Source organism: Epinephelus lanceolatus, chromosome 24 (genome assembly GCF_041903045.1).
Source record: "Epinephelus lanceolatus isolate andai-2023 chromosome 24, ASM4190304v1, whole genome shotgun sequence".
Classification (NCBI taxonomy): Eukaryota; Metazoa; Chordata; class Actinopteri; order Perciformes; family Serranidae; genus Epinephelus; species Epinephelus lanceolatus.
In genome coordinates, this window is record NC_135757.1 from 5,436,070 (window position 1) to 5,451,549 (window position 15,480).

General features: G+C 38.4%; 2 protein-coding genes across 3 annotated transcripts; both read right to left on the bottom strand.

Annotated features, from left to right (window-relative positions):
* Window positions 1-2,224: 2,224 nt before the first annotated feature.
* On the bottom strand, window positions 2,225-8,365 carry cyp20a1 (cytochrome P450, family 20, subfamily A, polypeptide 1). Its single transcript, XM_033615782.2, has 13 exons — window positions 8,154-8,365; window positions 7,480-7,529; window positions 7,138-7,304; window positions 6,893-7,038; window positions 6,652-6,819; window positions 6,327-6,405; window positions 5,752-5,864; window positions 5,430-5,484; window positions 4,724-4,844; window positions 3,610-3,721; window positions 3,348-3,412; window positions 3,063-3,152; window positions 2,225-2,883 (listed from the first exon to the last, which is right to left on the bottom strand). The coding sequence occupies exons 1-13, from the start codon at window positions 8,223-8,225 to the stop codon at window positions 2,727-2,729; spliced, it is 1,395 nt and encodes a 464-aa protein (XP_033471673.1). The 5' UTR covers window positions 8,226-8,365; the 3' UTR covers window positions 2,225-2,726.
* Window positions 8,366-9,897: 1,532 nt separating this feature from the next.
* Window positions 9,898-15,432, bottom strand: LOC117249919 (transmembrane protein 237B). 2 transcript variants are annotated; one of them, XM_033615784.2, is made up of 14 exons: window positions 15,229-15,432; window positions 14,920-14,955; window positions 13,532-13,563; window positions 13,404-13,417; window positions 13,230-13,301; window positions 12,853-12,984; window positions 12,603-12,696; window positions 12,303-12,460; window positions 11,054-11,186; window positions 10,768-10,959; window positions 10,586-10,659; window positions 10,400-10,487; window positions 10,208-10,329; window positions 9,898-10,123 (listed from the first exon to the last, which is right to left on the bottom strand). In XM_033615784.2, the coding sequence occupies exons 1-14, from the start codon at window positions 15,247-15,249 to the stop codon at window positions 10,059-10,061; spliced, it is 1,233 nt and encodes a 410-aa protein (XP_033471675.1). In that variant the 5' UTR covers window positions 15,250-15,432; the 3' UTR covers window positions 9,898-10,058. The 2 variants fall into 2 exon arrangements, with proteins under 2 accessions (XP_033471675.1, XP_033471676.1); XM_033615785.2 differs by lacking the exons at window positions 14,920-14,955; window positions 15,229-15,432 and adding an exon at window positions 13,792-13,824.
* Between the last annotated feature and the right edge of the window lie 48 nt (window positions 15,433-15,480).

Below are 15,480 nucleotides of genomic sequence, written 5' to 3' on the forward strand. Positions count from 1 at the left end.
AGCCTAAGCTAAAAGGTTATGTGAGTCAATAAACCATAGTAACTGGTGGAAGTATTTAAATTGTGTCATTAAAAAATATACAATTTTTTTTAAAAATCAGATTTTACAAAATTATAAAAAAATAAATAATTATCTAACAGACTGCTACATGTAGAAACATAAACAAAATATTTCTTTATATTCCTTAAGTTATTTAAACCATGCACATTACTTAGTTGTTGAGATATGGTCATTTTTATTTTTTACACTACACATAACATTATGCAGTGATGTCATTCCCAGTGTCAAACGTTTCTGCTGCAATAAATTATGGCTATTATGGTTTTTAGTTTAGATTGATGTATACAGGATCATGCAAACAATGCTCTCCCGCAGGCATTACGGGGAAATCATGGTGCAATTACAGCAAAATACTGTGTTTGCAGACACATATGTTGACATAAAGTGATGACATCATGACAGGGATAAGATAAGCCTTAGCTTTCTGCAACAAAATTATGGTTTTTATTTTAGCTCGATATACATACAGGATTATGCAAACAGCGACTTACTGTAGCCACAAAGAGGAAGTACCGGGGTAAGCATGGCACAATACCATGTTTGCATGGCAAATAAGGAAAGGTAACATGAGGTCATGACGTGATGACGGGGAAGACAGTTGGTTTTGTTTTCTGCTCTCTGCTAAAAAAAATAAATGCTGTGGTTAATATGGTACTTATTTCAGATCTATCTAAACAGGACCATGCAAATACAACGGGAGGTCCATTTATAATGTGTTCAAGAAACATGTCTTGGGTATTTAAAATAAATCCAAGATATTTAAAGTTGAATGTCCCTTTCCTAGAGAGAACAAAACGCATAACTCCCTCCCCAGTGCATAAAAACATATTTAAGTGCCTACCTGGTTTGGCACCACCCCTTCACCTCTCATAAATCATGAATAATTTCTGAAGCTATATTTATGTGTGATGGTGTCAGTCATTAATGTTGTACTTCATATTTAATTTATGGAGAGGGTTGTAGCTTTTTTCTTGGGATGGGGGTGTTCCAATACCCCCCATCAGATTTGGGCCCAATCCCAAAACCCCCCCCCCCCCCCCCCCCCCCCAACTACCCCTAGCCCTTGTCCACTACCTCTTGGCCCTTGAAATGAAGCAACGAGGGGTAGGGGTTGAAATCTTTCCCTAGGAATTGGGACACCACTCACTACGTCACCGTGTCGGTTACATTCACGCATACATGCGAGCCGTCTACATTTCCAACCGGCATCTAAAATGGAGTCTCCGGTTGAGTTCATCCTACCGATCGTGTTTGCTGTATTCATCATGCTTCGTTTGATGAACGACAGACGACGAAATGATATGTACAATAGGGGACTTCTGCTAGCGAGCTAGCTAGCTAACATTACGAGGCAGCATAGTTATACTAGCTGGCGTGTTATCGTAATGTGAAAAATCCAACAATTTTTCAGAACAGGACAGATGACAGACGCCAGATAGTGCAAGCTAGCTAGCTAGCTAACAAGCAACCTGATGACGGTAACGTTAGCTAGCTGGCTAGCTTTCTGTCAACTCCAATCTAGACATCGTGAATAGCAATAAAAAAATGTTAAACCGTTCTCTACACAAATACGGTTATTCGAAAACGTTTTTACAAAAGTTACATGTTTATTTGTGAAATTATACGCACATGTATGAACTTTTTTCCCCGTCTCTTGCTCGGTGGTAGCCATGGCGACGTCTACCCCTCGCTGGCAAGTCAGCATCTGAAATCCCTCGCTCCGAAGGGCTAGTTTCATACCCACTACCCCTCGTTATGCCCCCTACCCCTACACACAAAAAGAAATTGGGACACCACTACCCCTCGCGGGAACGCGCAAATCTAGGGGTAGGGCTAAGGGGGGTATTGGGACGGGCCCTTAGCCTCCCCCAGTGTTGACTCCATGGCTACGGCCCTGTCTTATTCCTCCACAGGCTCAGCTACACAGCAGCAGGCCTGGATCATGTGAGGAAAGTCTTGCCCAAGGGCCCTTCAGAAGCACATATTAGCTGATAAAGAGCGTCTGTTATCATTAATTCGGTTAAAAATTTCCATATACAGACTGAAACCGGATTTATAACGAGTGACACTCCCATTCTGCACAGATACAAATTAAATTATTCGACGTGGGAAACTTACTTGTCAAGGCAAATAAAATAAAAAGAATGACACAAACACCCAAAAATCTTCATACATATTTAATCATATGTAAGTCGTGTTTAAAAAAGGGAATGAAATGCCACGTGGGCCGTATCAACAGACAAACAAGCCCCGTGTTTTGGGGGATTCTGACCCAAGGCAGCTGTGCTAGGAATGATAGAAAAACCTCTAGCAGCACTAATTGTTTTTTTCTCTACATGTCAGAGAACTAAACCACTGAGTTTTCTGCCTTCAACAGATTTCAACAAGTGCAAATCTGACAAGGTAATAATGTGCTTAAGGCCTCAGATTGTTAGACAGGAAAAGCACCAGATAGAAAACTGTTACGGTGCAAGGAAAACTGAACGTAAAAAATTCTCAAGAATGATGCAAATTATGAGTTTAATTCCAAGAAGTGCCAATAACCATAAAGGCAGGAGTTAACGTGAGAAATGATGTTTCTCCTGCAGACAGGACCCTGAACATTCAAGAAATACTTTGCTGGTAATTGCTTTCATCAAGACGTTAAGTACTTCTCAGAAACAGGACTAGTTCTGGCTTCTTCCACAGACGGTGATCCAGGTTTCGTCTTTGGGTGTGGACACCAGCTCTGATCGCACCTCCATGACCTGTCCCTTTATCTGGTGGAGCTTCAGCTGCCGCACCAGCGTGCTGAGCAGGACAGTAGCGACAGTGTAGGCGAACCTGCCAGAGAGACCGAATATAATCCATTGTGAAACACTTCACTGGAGCGTGTGAGCTGGTCCAACTCTTGCCCCAAAACACAACATTCAAAGTCAAATTAAAATCTTTCTACAGCTCTGAGAAAGCTTGAAGAGTCTATAAAATCTCCAAGCTAATCTGGAAGTTTTAGTGTTCTGTACCTGAGCTCTGGACACGTTTGATTCCCTGAGAATCCGAGCAGACAGAAGGTCTTCCTGACTGATTCCTCCTCAAATCGATCCGGGTCAAACCTGAGGGATGAAGAACGCTGCGTGAACTCAGCCTCCCTCCTTCATTTCTTCCACCACCTACTTGATAACGTCAGCATTGCGATATTTGCACATATCCAGATTTATAATTGATATCAAGGCCTTCCTTATATGCAACCCTTGCAGCCCAGACTGGACATTATTGGTGAACATGTGAACAGTGAATGCAAAGTGAACCTGTATGGGATGCTCCAGGCGTCAGAGTCTTGCAGGACCACTCCCAAAGCGTAGATGACCAAAGTCTGAAATGAGGCAAAAACAAAACTATGATCAACATTTCTTTTCTTACAATTTATCTATCATCTACATTATTATTGTTCCCAATATTCTCAACACCTCTCTCCAATAAACCTGTCTGACTGTCTAGATGTGATAATTCCTTGACGAGCAGAAGAGAAATAACCAGACAGAGAGACACAGACAGCAAGAAACCAGATACCTCTTTGGGGATGACATGTTGATCGACTTTGCCCTCCACCCCCTGAAGCCGAGCCGCGACGGGGGTCAGCTTGGCGGTCCTCACTGTCTCGTTGAGGACCTGCTGGCAGTATCTGTCCGGGGACAGAAATGTAATCAGATCAAGGTTAACCAACACACCAACCGTGCCTGGATGGGCAGAAATGTGAAAGGCGAAGCATTGTAATCTTACTATATAATGACGAAAACTCTGTGTGTGTGTGTGTTCCACGTTTTTCTCCTCACTGACTTGGTCAATCCATGTGAAATTTGGCACAGTGGTAGAGGGTCATGGGAGGATGCCAATGAAGCAATATTACATCAATTGGCCAAAGGGGGGCGCTATAGCAACCGATTGAAATGTCAAACTTTGAATGGGCATATCTCATGCCCCGTATGTCGTAGAGACATGAAACTTTGCACAGAGATGCCTCTCCTCATGAGGAACACATTTGCCCATAACTTTTAACGATTTTCTGCCATTTTGAATTTTATGAAAAACACTTCAAATGGATCTCTTCCTAGGAAGTTTGAGCGATCTGCATGAAACTGGGTGAACATAATCTAGGGACCAATATCTAAAGTTCCCTCTTGGCAAAAGTTGGAAAACTTACTAAAACTGAGCTTCTATAAGGCAATGAATATTGCGGAGGGCGTGGCTCATCACATAAAGGTGTATAACATCTCAAGGGTTTCACCCATCACCACGCAACTTTGTAGGCATATGACCACACATAATCTGAGGGGACCCCTCCATTATTGACCCCATCAAACAAAATGGGGGCGCTAGAGAGCTCATTTCTTATCTAGGCCTAACCGCCATATGGATTTTTACTAAACTTGGTAGATATGTAGAACAGGACGCCTCAAGGTGACTGGAGAAATTTAACTCTAATTGGCAACTGGGTGGCGCTATAACAACAGAAAAATGCTTCAAAATGGCTAAAATGCGACCGATTGCTGTGGCTCCCCCTGTGGACCAGTGTTTTGGTTTGACTAAGTCATGGTATGGTATGCTGTACTCAATGGGTATCGACTAGTAAACTCAGATTTTACATGTCATGGATGAGACACAGAGCCAGGTCCAAAGATCTTACCTGAGCTGAGGGATTTTGTCCAAGGTCACTGGGTCTGAACCCAGAACCTCATCCAGCTCCTGGTACAGTTTGTTCTGAAGTTCCTCTGAGGTGGACAGGAAGTGAAGTGCCCAGATACACACTGCCGAAACATTTTACATTTAAACATTAGGGACATTTTGGGGTCTGATTTCTTGTTCTCACACACTTAAGTTGCCATTAATGGACATGCTGACTGTTGCATCTTGCACACATAGGACACAGAAACCATGACATCATCCATTGACTTGTGGACGACTACTTGGAAGCCTTGAGTTCGGCATTTTGGCTTGAAGCTATTAATAAGGACCATAAACGCAACAAGAAAAAGTTTACTGAGGTCATAAATGAAGTACAAAGCCGGGACACTTCTCTTTGCAAAAAGTGGAATCGCCCCCTGCTGGCTGTAAGAAAGAATGCAGGTTTAAGGCACTTAAATTGGCCTCACTTTTTTGCCCCTGGAGGCTACGTCCACTTCTTTGATACACTCTATGTACACGTCATACATATAAATTCTCAGCTGTTCTTCTTGTCCTCATGACTCGTGAAGAAAACCTCCCCCTGTTTTTAACCATAAGCTGAGAACGATGTGATATTCTGCAGGTAGTGTGACACTGAAGGTGACAGTTAATTGCAGCCCTGAATCTTAATCAATTAGACTGTGACTGCGTTCATGGTTGTCACTTACAGTTAGCAGTGATGACGCATCCAGCCTGAGTGAAAACCATGCATTCCTCCATGATCTGAAATAAACAAACAAATAAATAAATAAATACACAGACGCTTGAGTAAGTGCCTGCAGTTGTATGCCAACCAATCACGTTGCAGTTTGCATCCACGTCTGTCCAGACTCCTGAGATATGGTGTTAATGGGCAAGCAGTCATCCCCAAAACATAACGCTTCAAGTCGAGGTATAAAAATCATTTCAGCAATCTTTTAAGGAACCATGACGATCTTTCAGTTGCGTTTGGGGTTTTAAACTAGCACTGGCGACTTCATCAGTATTCACCTGTCGTTCTGTGAGGCTGGACTGAAGCAGAGCGTCCACAAATGTCGTCTGCTTCCTCTGGGCTTTCCTCTCCTTCGCCACTGACAGTAGCACCGACTCCATCTCTGACAGAGCTGAACACCCAGGAAGAAAAGAAACACAAAGACGCTGTCATGTTACATCTTAACATTTTTGGCTGCCTGACACTCACACTGGGGTTACAAGTTAAAAAGACTGCATTTCAACCATCCAGCTCTTCAGACAGCATCCAAAATGAACTCCAGCAAGCACCAAGGCCCAGTCGCAAATGCTTCTTGACAGGTAAATCAATAAACCTCCCTAAAACAGTGGCTGTTCACTGATTAAGGTTGGTTATAGGCAGTCTTTATCTGCTCTGAGACTCTGTTTCAAGCTGTCTGTCAAGCTGCTCCGCACACACACATCGTGTCTGAACCTCTGCAAACTTTCCCTCCTGTTCCTTCGCAGCGCAACGACGGAAGAAACCCGACGCTGCTCCCACATGTCAACACACAGCAGGTGCGCCAGACGCCACCTCCGTTAAAGCTGAGAAAACTCACGATGCAAACCACACTCACCCTTCTCATAGTGTCCCTTCCTGCTGGAGCTCTTCTCCAGGGAGCCGTCCAAGTAGCCTTTTCCGATTTCTGACCAGATCTGGAGTTAGAAGAGAGAAACAGAATTAAGTGACACATTTCAACACGGCTTGCCACAGAAGCTACCTTTAAACGGAGGCAGTGCTGTAGATGGTGGTAGCATGTGTACATGACTTTGAACGTGACATGGTTGTTGGTGCCAGACAGGCTGGTCTGAGTATTTCAGACACTGCTAATCTACTGGGATTTTCATACACAAGAGGTTACACTAAGGCTTTCTCCCTGAGGATAGGTGGATGTGTCTCACCGCGTCGTGGTTCTTGCGGAAGGAAAGGACCTTGGCGTCATCTTTGAAGCTCTCTCCCAGAGCCAGCTGGGTGACAGTCTTCAAGGCCAGACCCAGCAGGTGGGCACACAGAGGGATGTGTTGAGAGTCTGGGAATGACTTCCACTTTCCCACCAGCTCCTCCACCAACTACGCAAAGGAAGGTATATTTAGAAATATGTCTTTGCAGTAGTAAATACATCCTTTCATGGTTGATACAAACCTTGAGCACAAGAGGGAAGTTGTTTTTCAGTGTGTTGTTGATGGCATTCTCATACACCTTTTTCCTTAATACAGTCTCAGCGGCTCCGCCCCCCATTCCAGCCTGGTATCCCAGCAACGACTTCAGCATCGTCTCAAAGGAGTCAGCTGAGACAAAAAGGCAGAAAAAGCATATCTTTATTTACTATACACACACACACTACAAGAGACAAATCCAAACAGTATGGTAATAAATTGTGATCGTACTCGTGTGGTTGGGGTTGATGTGCTGCTGAAGCTGGTGCACGGAGCCCAGGCTGACCACTGGCCGACCGCCGAACCAGAACGACGCCACAGACCCAAACTCCTGATGCAGAGTGACGAGGAACTCGTGCAGACTGCCTCTGTTCACAATGTCCTGCAGGTTCCCATCCCTGACAGAGTGTGAACAACCAGTGATGTACATTTGTTGCACACTGCCCTGTACATGTCCACTGTCTTTAGATAGTCTTTGTTTGTTATTCACTTATTGTTTATGGACTTTACAACATCCTGTTACTAAATGAAAGCTGACAGCAGCTGCAAGAAGAAGTAAAGATGTCAACTTACTTTTCATCTGTGGGATTGAGACCTGGGATACCAGAGGCCCTTCTGGATGACTGAAAACACATTATAAATTACATTTATGTATATAACATAGGCATACAATATAGTATACTTTCTATATAGGTGTTCAGCCACATCTACTGTCTCCTCTGATGAGTTTATATGCTGGTTATTCTTTTCCCAATTACAGGTAAAGCCGATATATTACTGTTTCAGTCAGTAGTGTGGAATCTCATTGAAAAATACGGCAATTTAACGTTTCTTCGCTGACCGGCAAATACGCATATTGTAAAACACCTCCTGAATGCATCTGATCATTTGTTAAGATATTCTGGTAAATTCGGCATACATGTGATAAACTACACAGCATCCACTGTCAAATATTTAACTTTAATAGCAAGTCAAAGTAAGCGAATACGGTTGTCGTTGCCGCCCACTGCGAGCTCTTAAAAGTTGTATTTCTGTGAATAAAGTTACTGACTGGTGTCTTAGATGTACGCCGAATTGACAAAATTATTCTTACAACTCATTTAAGATATTAAATTATGCTACTTGAGACGTTTCCGCTTGCCAGTGACCAAAGGAACATTAAATGAGCACTTTCTGAGCGGACGCTGGTAACGTACAGCTAACTAGCTAGCTAACTTGAAGCTAACTCCCAACTTGCAGTGACTTACTGGATACAAATAGAGAACAGCGCCGACCAAGATGATGACAAACGTGACAGCGAAGATGGCAAAGTCCAGCATGACTTCTCGCTTCAAGCTGCACTGTTTTGCAAACTTTTAGACATGAATATGTGGAGATTTCCTCCCCAAACTGAGAACACACACCGTTACCACGTCAACAGAAACTTAACGGGCAAGACTCCCGCTCTGTGCTCGACTGCACGGTCTGGATGGCAGGCAGAGCAAACTAGTTGATCTCAGAGAGAATCGATATGTGAGCTCGATTAAATAAACAAACTATTATTTTATATTTATAATATATCATTAATTTTACATATGTATTATATAAAAATTAGAATATATTTACATTTATATTGAATATATTATATATTTATGTATACTGTATTTATGATAATATACATATTTCATTTAATTATTTATAAAAATAAATTTATTTATTAATTATAATATATCAATATATATAATATTTATATTTTAAAACAAATTTAGAATTTAAATAATTATATTTAAGTTATATTATAATATATTTCCACTTATCTTTAATATATTATATATTTATGTATACTATATTTGTAATATATATATTTCATTTAATTATTTTATTTAAAAAAATTATATTAATTATATATCATACAATATACTATTAGAATCCATTTTAATATATCAATATATTATTATATTTATATTTGAAAACAAATTTAAATTTAAATAATTATATTTAAGTTATATTATATTTACATTTATATTGAATATATTATATATTTATGTATATTATATTTATGATAATATACATATTTCATTTAATTAATTTATAAAAATAAATTTATTTATTAATTATATCAATATATATTATATTTATATTTTAAAACAAATTTAGAATTTAAATATTTATATTTAAGTTATATTTACACTTATCTTGAATATATTATATATTTATGTATACTATATTTGTAATATATATATTTCATTTAATTAATTTATAAAAAATATATTAATTATATATCATACAATATATTATTATAATCCATTTTAATATATCAATATATTATTATATTTATATTTGAAAACAAATATAAAATTTAAATAATTATATTTGTTATATTTACATTTATATTGAATATATTATATATTTATGTATACTATAGTTATGATAAATATATTTCATTTAATTAATTTATAGAAATAAATTTATATTAATTATATATCATAAATTATATTATTATAATACATTATAATATATCAATATATACTATTATATTTTAAAACAAATTTAGAATTTAAATAATTATATTTAAGTTAGAATATATTTACATTTATATTGAATATATTATATATTTATGTATACTATATTTATAATATATTTCATTTAATTCATTTATAAAAATTAATTTATATTAATTATAATCATACATTATATTATTATAATACATTATAATATATCAATATATATTATTATATTTTAAAACAAATTTAGAATTTAAATAATTATATTTAAGTTATATTATAATAATTTTATATATATATAGGTTATGTATGTGTATATATATACTATATATATATGTAATTTTTCCAGCATGCACATACATATTACGAATGTAAGTATGATGTACATATACATGCTGCAATTATGCATATAATAACTCACGCTGGGTTTGAACCAGGAACTCTCTCGCTGTGAGTTTTGTCAGTGCATATGATAAATAAACAACTTAAATGAAATAAAGAGGCGCTGTTGGTTTTTTTGGATCAATATTTAAAAAGAGACGAGCACATTTACATTCCAAATATATAAAAATAATCTACAACACATTCAGAGTTCACAGCAAAAATACAGTGCAAGAAAACGTGCAAAATGACATCAGAGCTGTACAGTGTGTGTCGGAGCAGACGTTCTCAGGCGGTCATTTCTGATTTGTCCTCCAGCTTGGGAGGCTCCACGTCCATGGCCTCCAGATATTCTGAGGAAGAAAGACAAGATAATAAAATCTTTTTTCTCTCCTGTTTGAGGTGGGTTTGCAACGACACAGACTATTCTCCCTCACCAGCAGTTTTGTCTATATCCGGTCGAGTGGCGATGAAGATCCAAGCCAGCCCCACCAGCAGAGCCACCACCAGGTTGACGGTCACCCACGGGTGGAGAATCTGGTGCTCTGACCCCGGCGGCCTGGAGAAGAAAGAGTGTCATACCCAGGCTTCATTGTAAGACAGAAACAAAATGATTCCAGTGAGCTCACCATAGTGTAGTGTTATAGGCTGGGTACAGGTTGATCCGATCGCTGGTCATCTGCTGGCTCAGAGAGAGGACCAGCGCTGAGAAATACACTGGAGGAAAGCAGAAAACAAACACTCTCAACTCACACTCTGAGAGGACAAGCATTGTTGAAGCTAACTTGGATGGCAAATAAGTCACGTGGACTCACAGAAAGAGGCGAGAGCGACGGGTTCCAGTGTGAGGAACTCCAGCAGAGCCACGGAGCCTTTGGCCATGTTGACTCTGACAACACAAGAGCTCATCTTTATCAGCTGCTCTCCTTCTCATACTTCCACACACACATTTTACTGAGCAGCTGCACTGTAAGAATGTGAGATGTGGGTGGTTTACCTGTCGAAGGAGGCCACCGTGCTGATGGCCAGCAGCATGTAGAGCAGAGACTGCGACGGGTACGCCAGGCTGTGGTACTGCTCCAGCAGGTTGGACAGAGCGGTGAGGTGCTGCCCGGCCAACATGTACACCACCACCACGTTCCACACGGCGTAGCCCGCCAGGAAGCCGTGACAGTACAGGCCGAACACCCTGCAACGCATGCAGAGGAGAGGAGACATTCAGAAAGGGGGGCCAAACACTATTATATTATATTCTTTCACTGTATGAGACACTTTTCCTTCACCTGAATCCGGCGTGCACTCTGAGAGAAACATGTTTGGTGGTCCAGAGCGGCTGAATGTGCTGGAAGTCTGTCATGTTGTCCATCTGGTCGCTGGTCTTCCTCCAGTCTGAGCGCTCGGCAGCCTGGAAACGCTCTGCACATCGTGGACACACAAGAATCACAATTTTGAACAAGTTGGGCCTGTTTGATTTTATTTGTTTTAATGTTTCTATTGTATGAGTGGGGTGTATATATATATATATATATATATATGTGTAAATAAATATTCATACATCGTCTCTGATGGGTAACCAGAGGATGATAGCTGTTCTTTCTTTTGTTGTTGTGTTTTTACGAAATGTTCAATTAGGATTTACACTTAATAACTAGACCTTTCTTTTTAGAAAAAATATGGTATTTTAAATATCTCTTATCCTTTATTTTTTATCAACTTCAAACTGTATTTTTGTTTTATTCTAATTTATTTACTTCAAATAAATTCATTTTTACTTTAATTTTCTGGAGCATTATTACAATCTTTCTAATTTATTTAATATTATCTTTATTTATTTTTACTTTTTAAAATGTATATATATGAACAGATATTATATACATTATTTTTGTATGTATTTATTTATTTTTAATACATTAATTGTCTACTTATATTTGTTATATCTATATATTGCTATTTTTCTATTTTACTTGATTTTTTATCTTTATTTTTTTGTTTTATTATTATTATTATATTCATACATTTTTAATAAATACATTTCTACTTAGATTTTTTTGTATCACTATTACCATCTTTCTATTTCATTTTTTTATCTTTTTTCATTTATTTTTATTTCTGCTATTTATTTATTGTTTTATTATTATTTTTATATTCATGTATTTTTAAGAAAATTAATGTTTAATTTGTACCACTATTATTATTATTCTATTTATTTTTATTTCTAGTATTTATTGTTTTGTTATTATTTTTATTTATTTTTAATGTTTTTAGTAACTATTCCCCTCTTTTTACTTTATTGAATTTGAAACTTTTTTATTCATTTATTTTTATGTCTATTATCATTCACTGTTTTATGATTCTTTTTTATATTTATGATTTTCCTATTATTATTATTATTATTATTTTATCAAGCCTTTTTTTTTTTAAAAAAAACTTAATTTCTATTATCACTTTTATCATTATCTCTGCATCTTTACTCTGTATATTTAACTGTCCAGAAATGGGCCACATCGACCGCGTCCATCTCTCGTTACTCACTGTTCCTCTCTACAAAGACTTTCCCCACCGGCTGGCTCTGAATCTGCGGCGCCGTGAACAGGGCATGCTGGGGGATAGGAGGAGGGGTGTCAGTGATTATATCGTCCTCTTCTACGTCCAGCTCATCGGAAGGCAGCGATTCAACGACTTTGGACTTCCTGAAATCACAAGAGCAAAAGTTCGAGAGGAAAACGCACCACATACAATATCTCCTGCTGTAAATCTGTGTTTTATCACAAATGCAAAGGACGAACTCCGATCAATGCATTTTAACATTTTTGCCTAATGTTGCGCTCTTACTTCTTCTTTTTGGGTTTTCTGACTACTTCCTCTCCATCAGTGGTCTGATCTGCTGCATCTCCGTTCACCAGCTCGGCCTGGTCATCTGACAGATCTGCAACCAGGAATGTACACATCTATAAATGTCACTAGGAACCTCCGGGTTGGTCGGAGTAAAACACTCCAGCCTCTAAAATCTAGATTTCACACTGAAACTAGTAGTATGTAGAAATGCAGCATCTACAGGGACACTTCTGTTGTCAGTCTTTACCGATGGTGGCAGTTTTCTTCTTCTTCTTCTTCCTCCTCTGAGGCGGTGCATCCGATGTGGCTTCAAGCGTAAGGTGCTCTCCGATCTCAGATTCCCTCCGGCTGCCCAGGCCTCCCATTTCCATCCCGTGATCTAAACAGGAAACAGCAGATGGAATGGAGGGATGCTCGCGCTATAAGGTATTATTTCTTGCTTTTTAAATGAGGAGACTGTTTTTTTTCAATGGAAACTATATACAAGACACGGCTTTTGAAAGTATCTACCACCACATGAGCCTTCATGTTGGGGGGAACTAGCCCTTTAAATCCAAGTAAACAAAAAGTTTGAGGCACTTGAGATGCTGCACAGATACAGATATGTGTGTATGTGTGACGTACCATCCACGTCATCGACTCCATTCAGCTCCTTTCTCACCCTCTTCTTCTTGTGTTTCGGTGCTGCTACTTCTCCTGCACGAGGTCAAAAATAAACCAAGTTACTTTCAGTAATAATATTAGATGCAAACATTCCATCTATATCTCATAATTTCTATTCTTTAAATCCTGACTCACCAGCTGTGTCTTGACTTCATGTTTCCGCACGTTCCACCAAAGAGAGAAGAAGAAGTTTAATTTGACTGCTGAGCATGAGAGCAGTCGATGAAGACACTATATCACAGTAGAGAAACACATGTACCTACCTTGGCATGGTGGGAAGTGATCGCTGTCCTCGCTTAAGAGACAAAAAGACAAGCAGGAGTCAATTTTGCGCTTTCCAATCACACTTAGCAGTTAGTAAAATTGGATTGAGAAGGTCCCATCAAACGTGGCGTAAACACATTAACAAATTACCCCTCCTCAGACACAGTGAGCTCAGATGCAAACAAAGTCTCTTTTAAAATTTAGACTTTTAGATTTTCAGCTCCAGTCAGATTAGACGAGCCAAAGTAAAAGCCCTTACTGTCGTCTTTCTGGCCATTCCACCCAAGAGCCAAGTAAGAGTGGAGAGCAGCTACTGTGCACATAACATCCTGGCTGACACTTAAATCCTCAGCTAAATCTGTGTTCATACATCCGCCAGGACTGAGGATTACTCAGGGCAGAGGTCAGACGACTCAGAACTTTTCAGACTCTTGTGTGTGGGTGAGTGAAACGTCCAGGAAGTGTCTGTGGAATCTGGTTTAATCTTTCTGACGCTGCTTGATATAAACAACAAGTGTCTGCTTTGTCCCTACATACCTTCTGACAATTTCCCAGGACCTTCTTTGTTACTTTTCAGCTTTTATTAGGAGATAAATAATGTATACAAAGTTATTTTTCTTTAGGCGAGACTTGATTTTAGTCAGATATCACACAGGTCTCATCTTCCAGCCCTAATTTAAGTACACCATCTCGGAAAACGAGTTATCTTTAAACAGTGTTAAGACCTTGCAACTCCCGGAACTTTGACAAGTTTCCAAGGTTAGTAAAGTTTTTGAAAGTCTGAAATTTATAAGTGTTTTCATTGTCTTTACTTAAAGACTGCAACTAACATTTGTTTCCTATTCAGTGTTTCAGTGTGTATTCATCTGTTGACAACAGATCTGATCAACAGTGAAAATCCAAAAATATTTCATTTACACTGACGTAAAACAAAAAGAAAAGCAGGGAATTCTCACTTAACACTTTCATTTAAGAGTAAAAATGTAGATGACTACATGAATTGCTGACCAATTGTTACTGCTAGTGACAATAAAACCTGCCTGAGGTCAAAAGTGTATTAGTAATTTAATCGTCTATAAATAAAATGCATTATTATTATTATTATTATTATTATTATTATTATTATTATCATCAATGGTGGTTTACATAAGTGCTATTCAAATAATCTTCATTATTATTATTATTCTATTGAATAATAGAGCTTTTAAAATGGAGTAGTTTGGGTTTTAGCTAACTTAAGCAGGGTGCTAAATTTTCTTAGGAGTCAGCTAGCTTGCATTAGGTGTAAAGGAGGCCATTACTTCAAAATTCATTTAATATTAAATGAGCTTACTACACTGTAAGGACATAAGAGTAGGGTATTAACACCTGGAGTTATATAACTTACCCGAGGAAGAGGCGGGAGCTCCCTGGGACGCGTTTTCTATCACGGAAACACAAATTATTAGCAATATTTACAAGTATGCTAACAACCGTTAGCTTTCTTAGATATCACAATTGAAAGATTTAACTTATCACAAAGCAGTATGAAGGTATTAATTAACAGTGTGAGGCAGAAATAAATAAAGCAGAAAAGGTATGCACTCGACAAATTTAAAAAACATTGCACTTTCCGATAAAATTTTAAAGTTTTATGCTAGCGCCATAACGTTAGCCACTGCAAAAGAGTAACCGTTATTTCTGGAAAATAATTTACCTTTGAGGCTCCCGTATCCATACTATTCAATTTCTATTGAAAATGCGTCTTTAAATATGAAACTAGTTAAATCATTTTTAGATAATGAGCATATTTTAACGACTACAGCCGTTAAAAAGTGAGTAAAAGGCTACTTTTTACATGATCATGTACTTTATTCACACTCTGCGAAAGGAGAGCGCTAACCCGGATGTATTTAGACACGACTTCCTGTTACCTCAAAATAAAAGCTCCCACACGAAAGAAACGAAT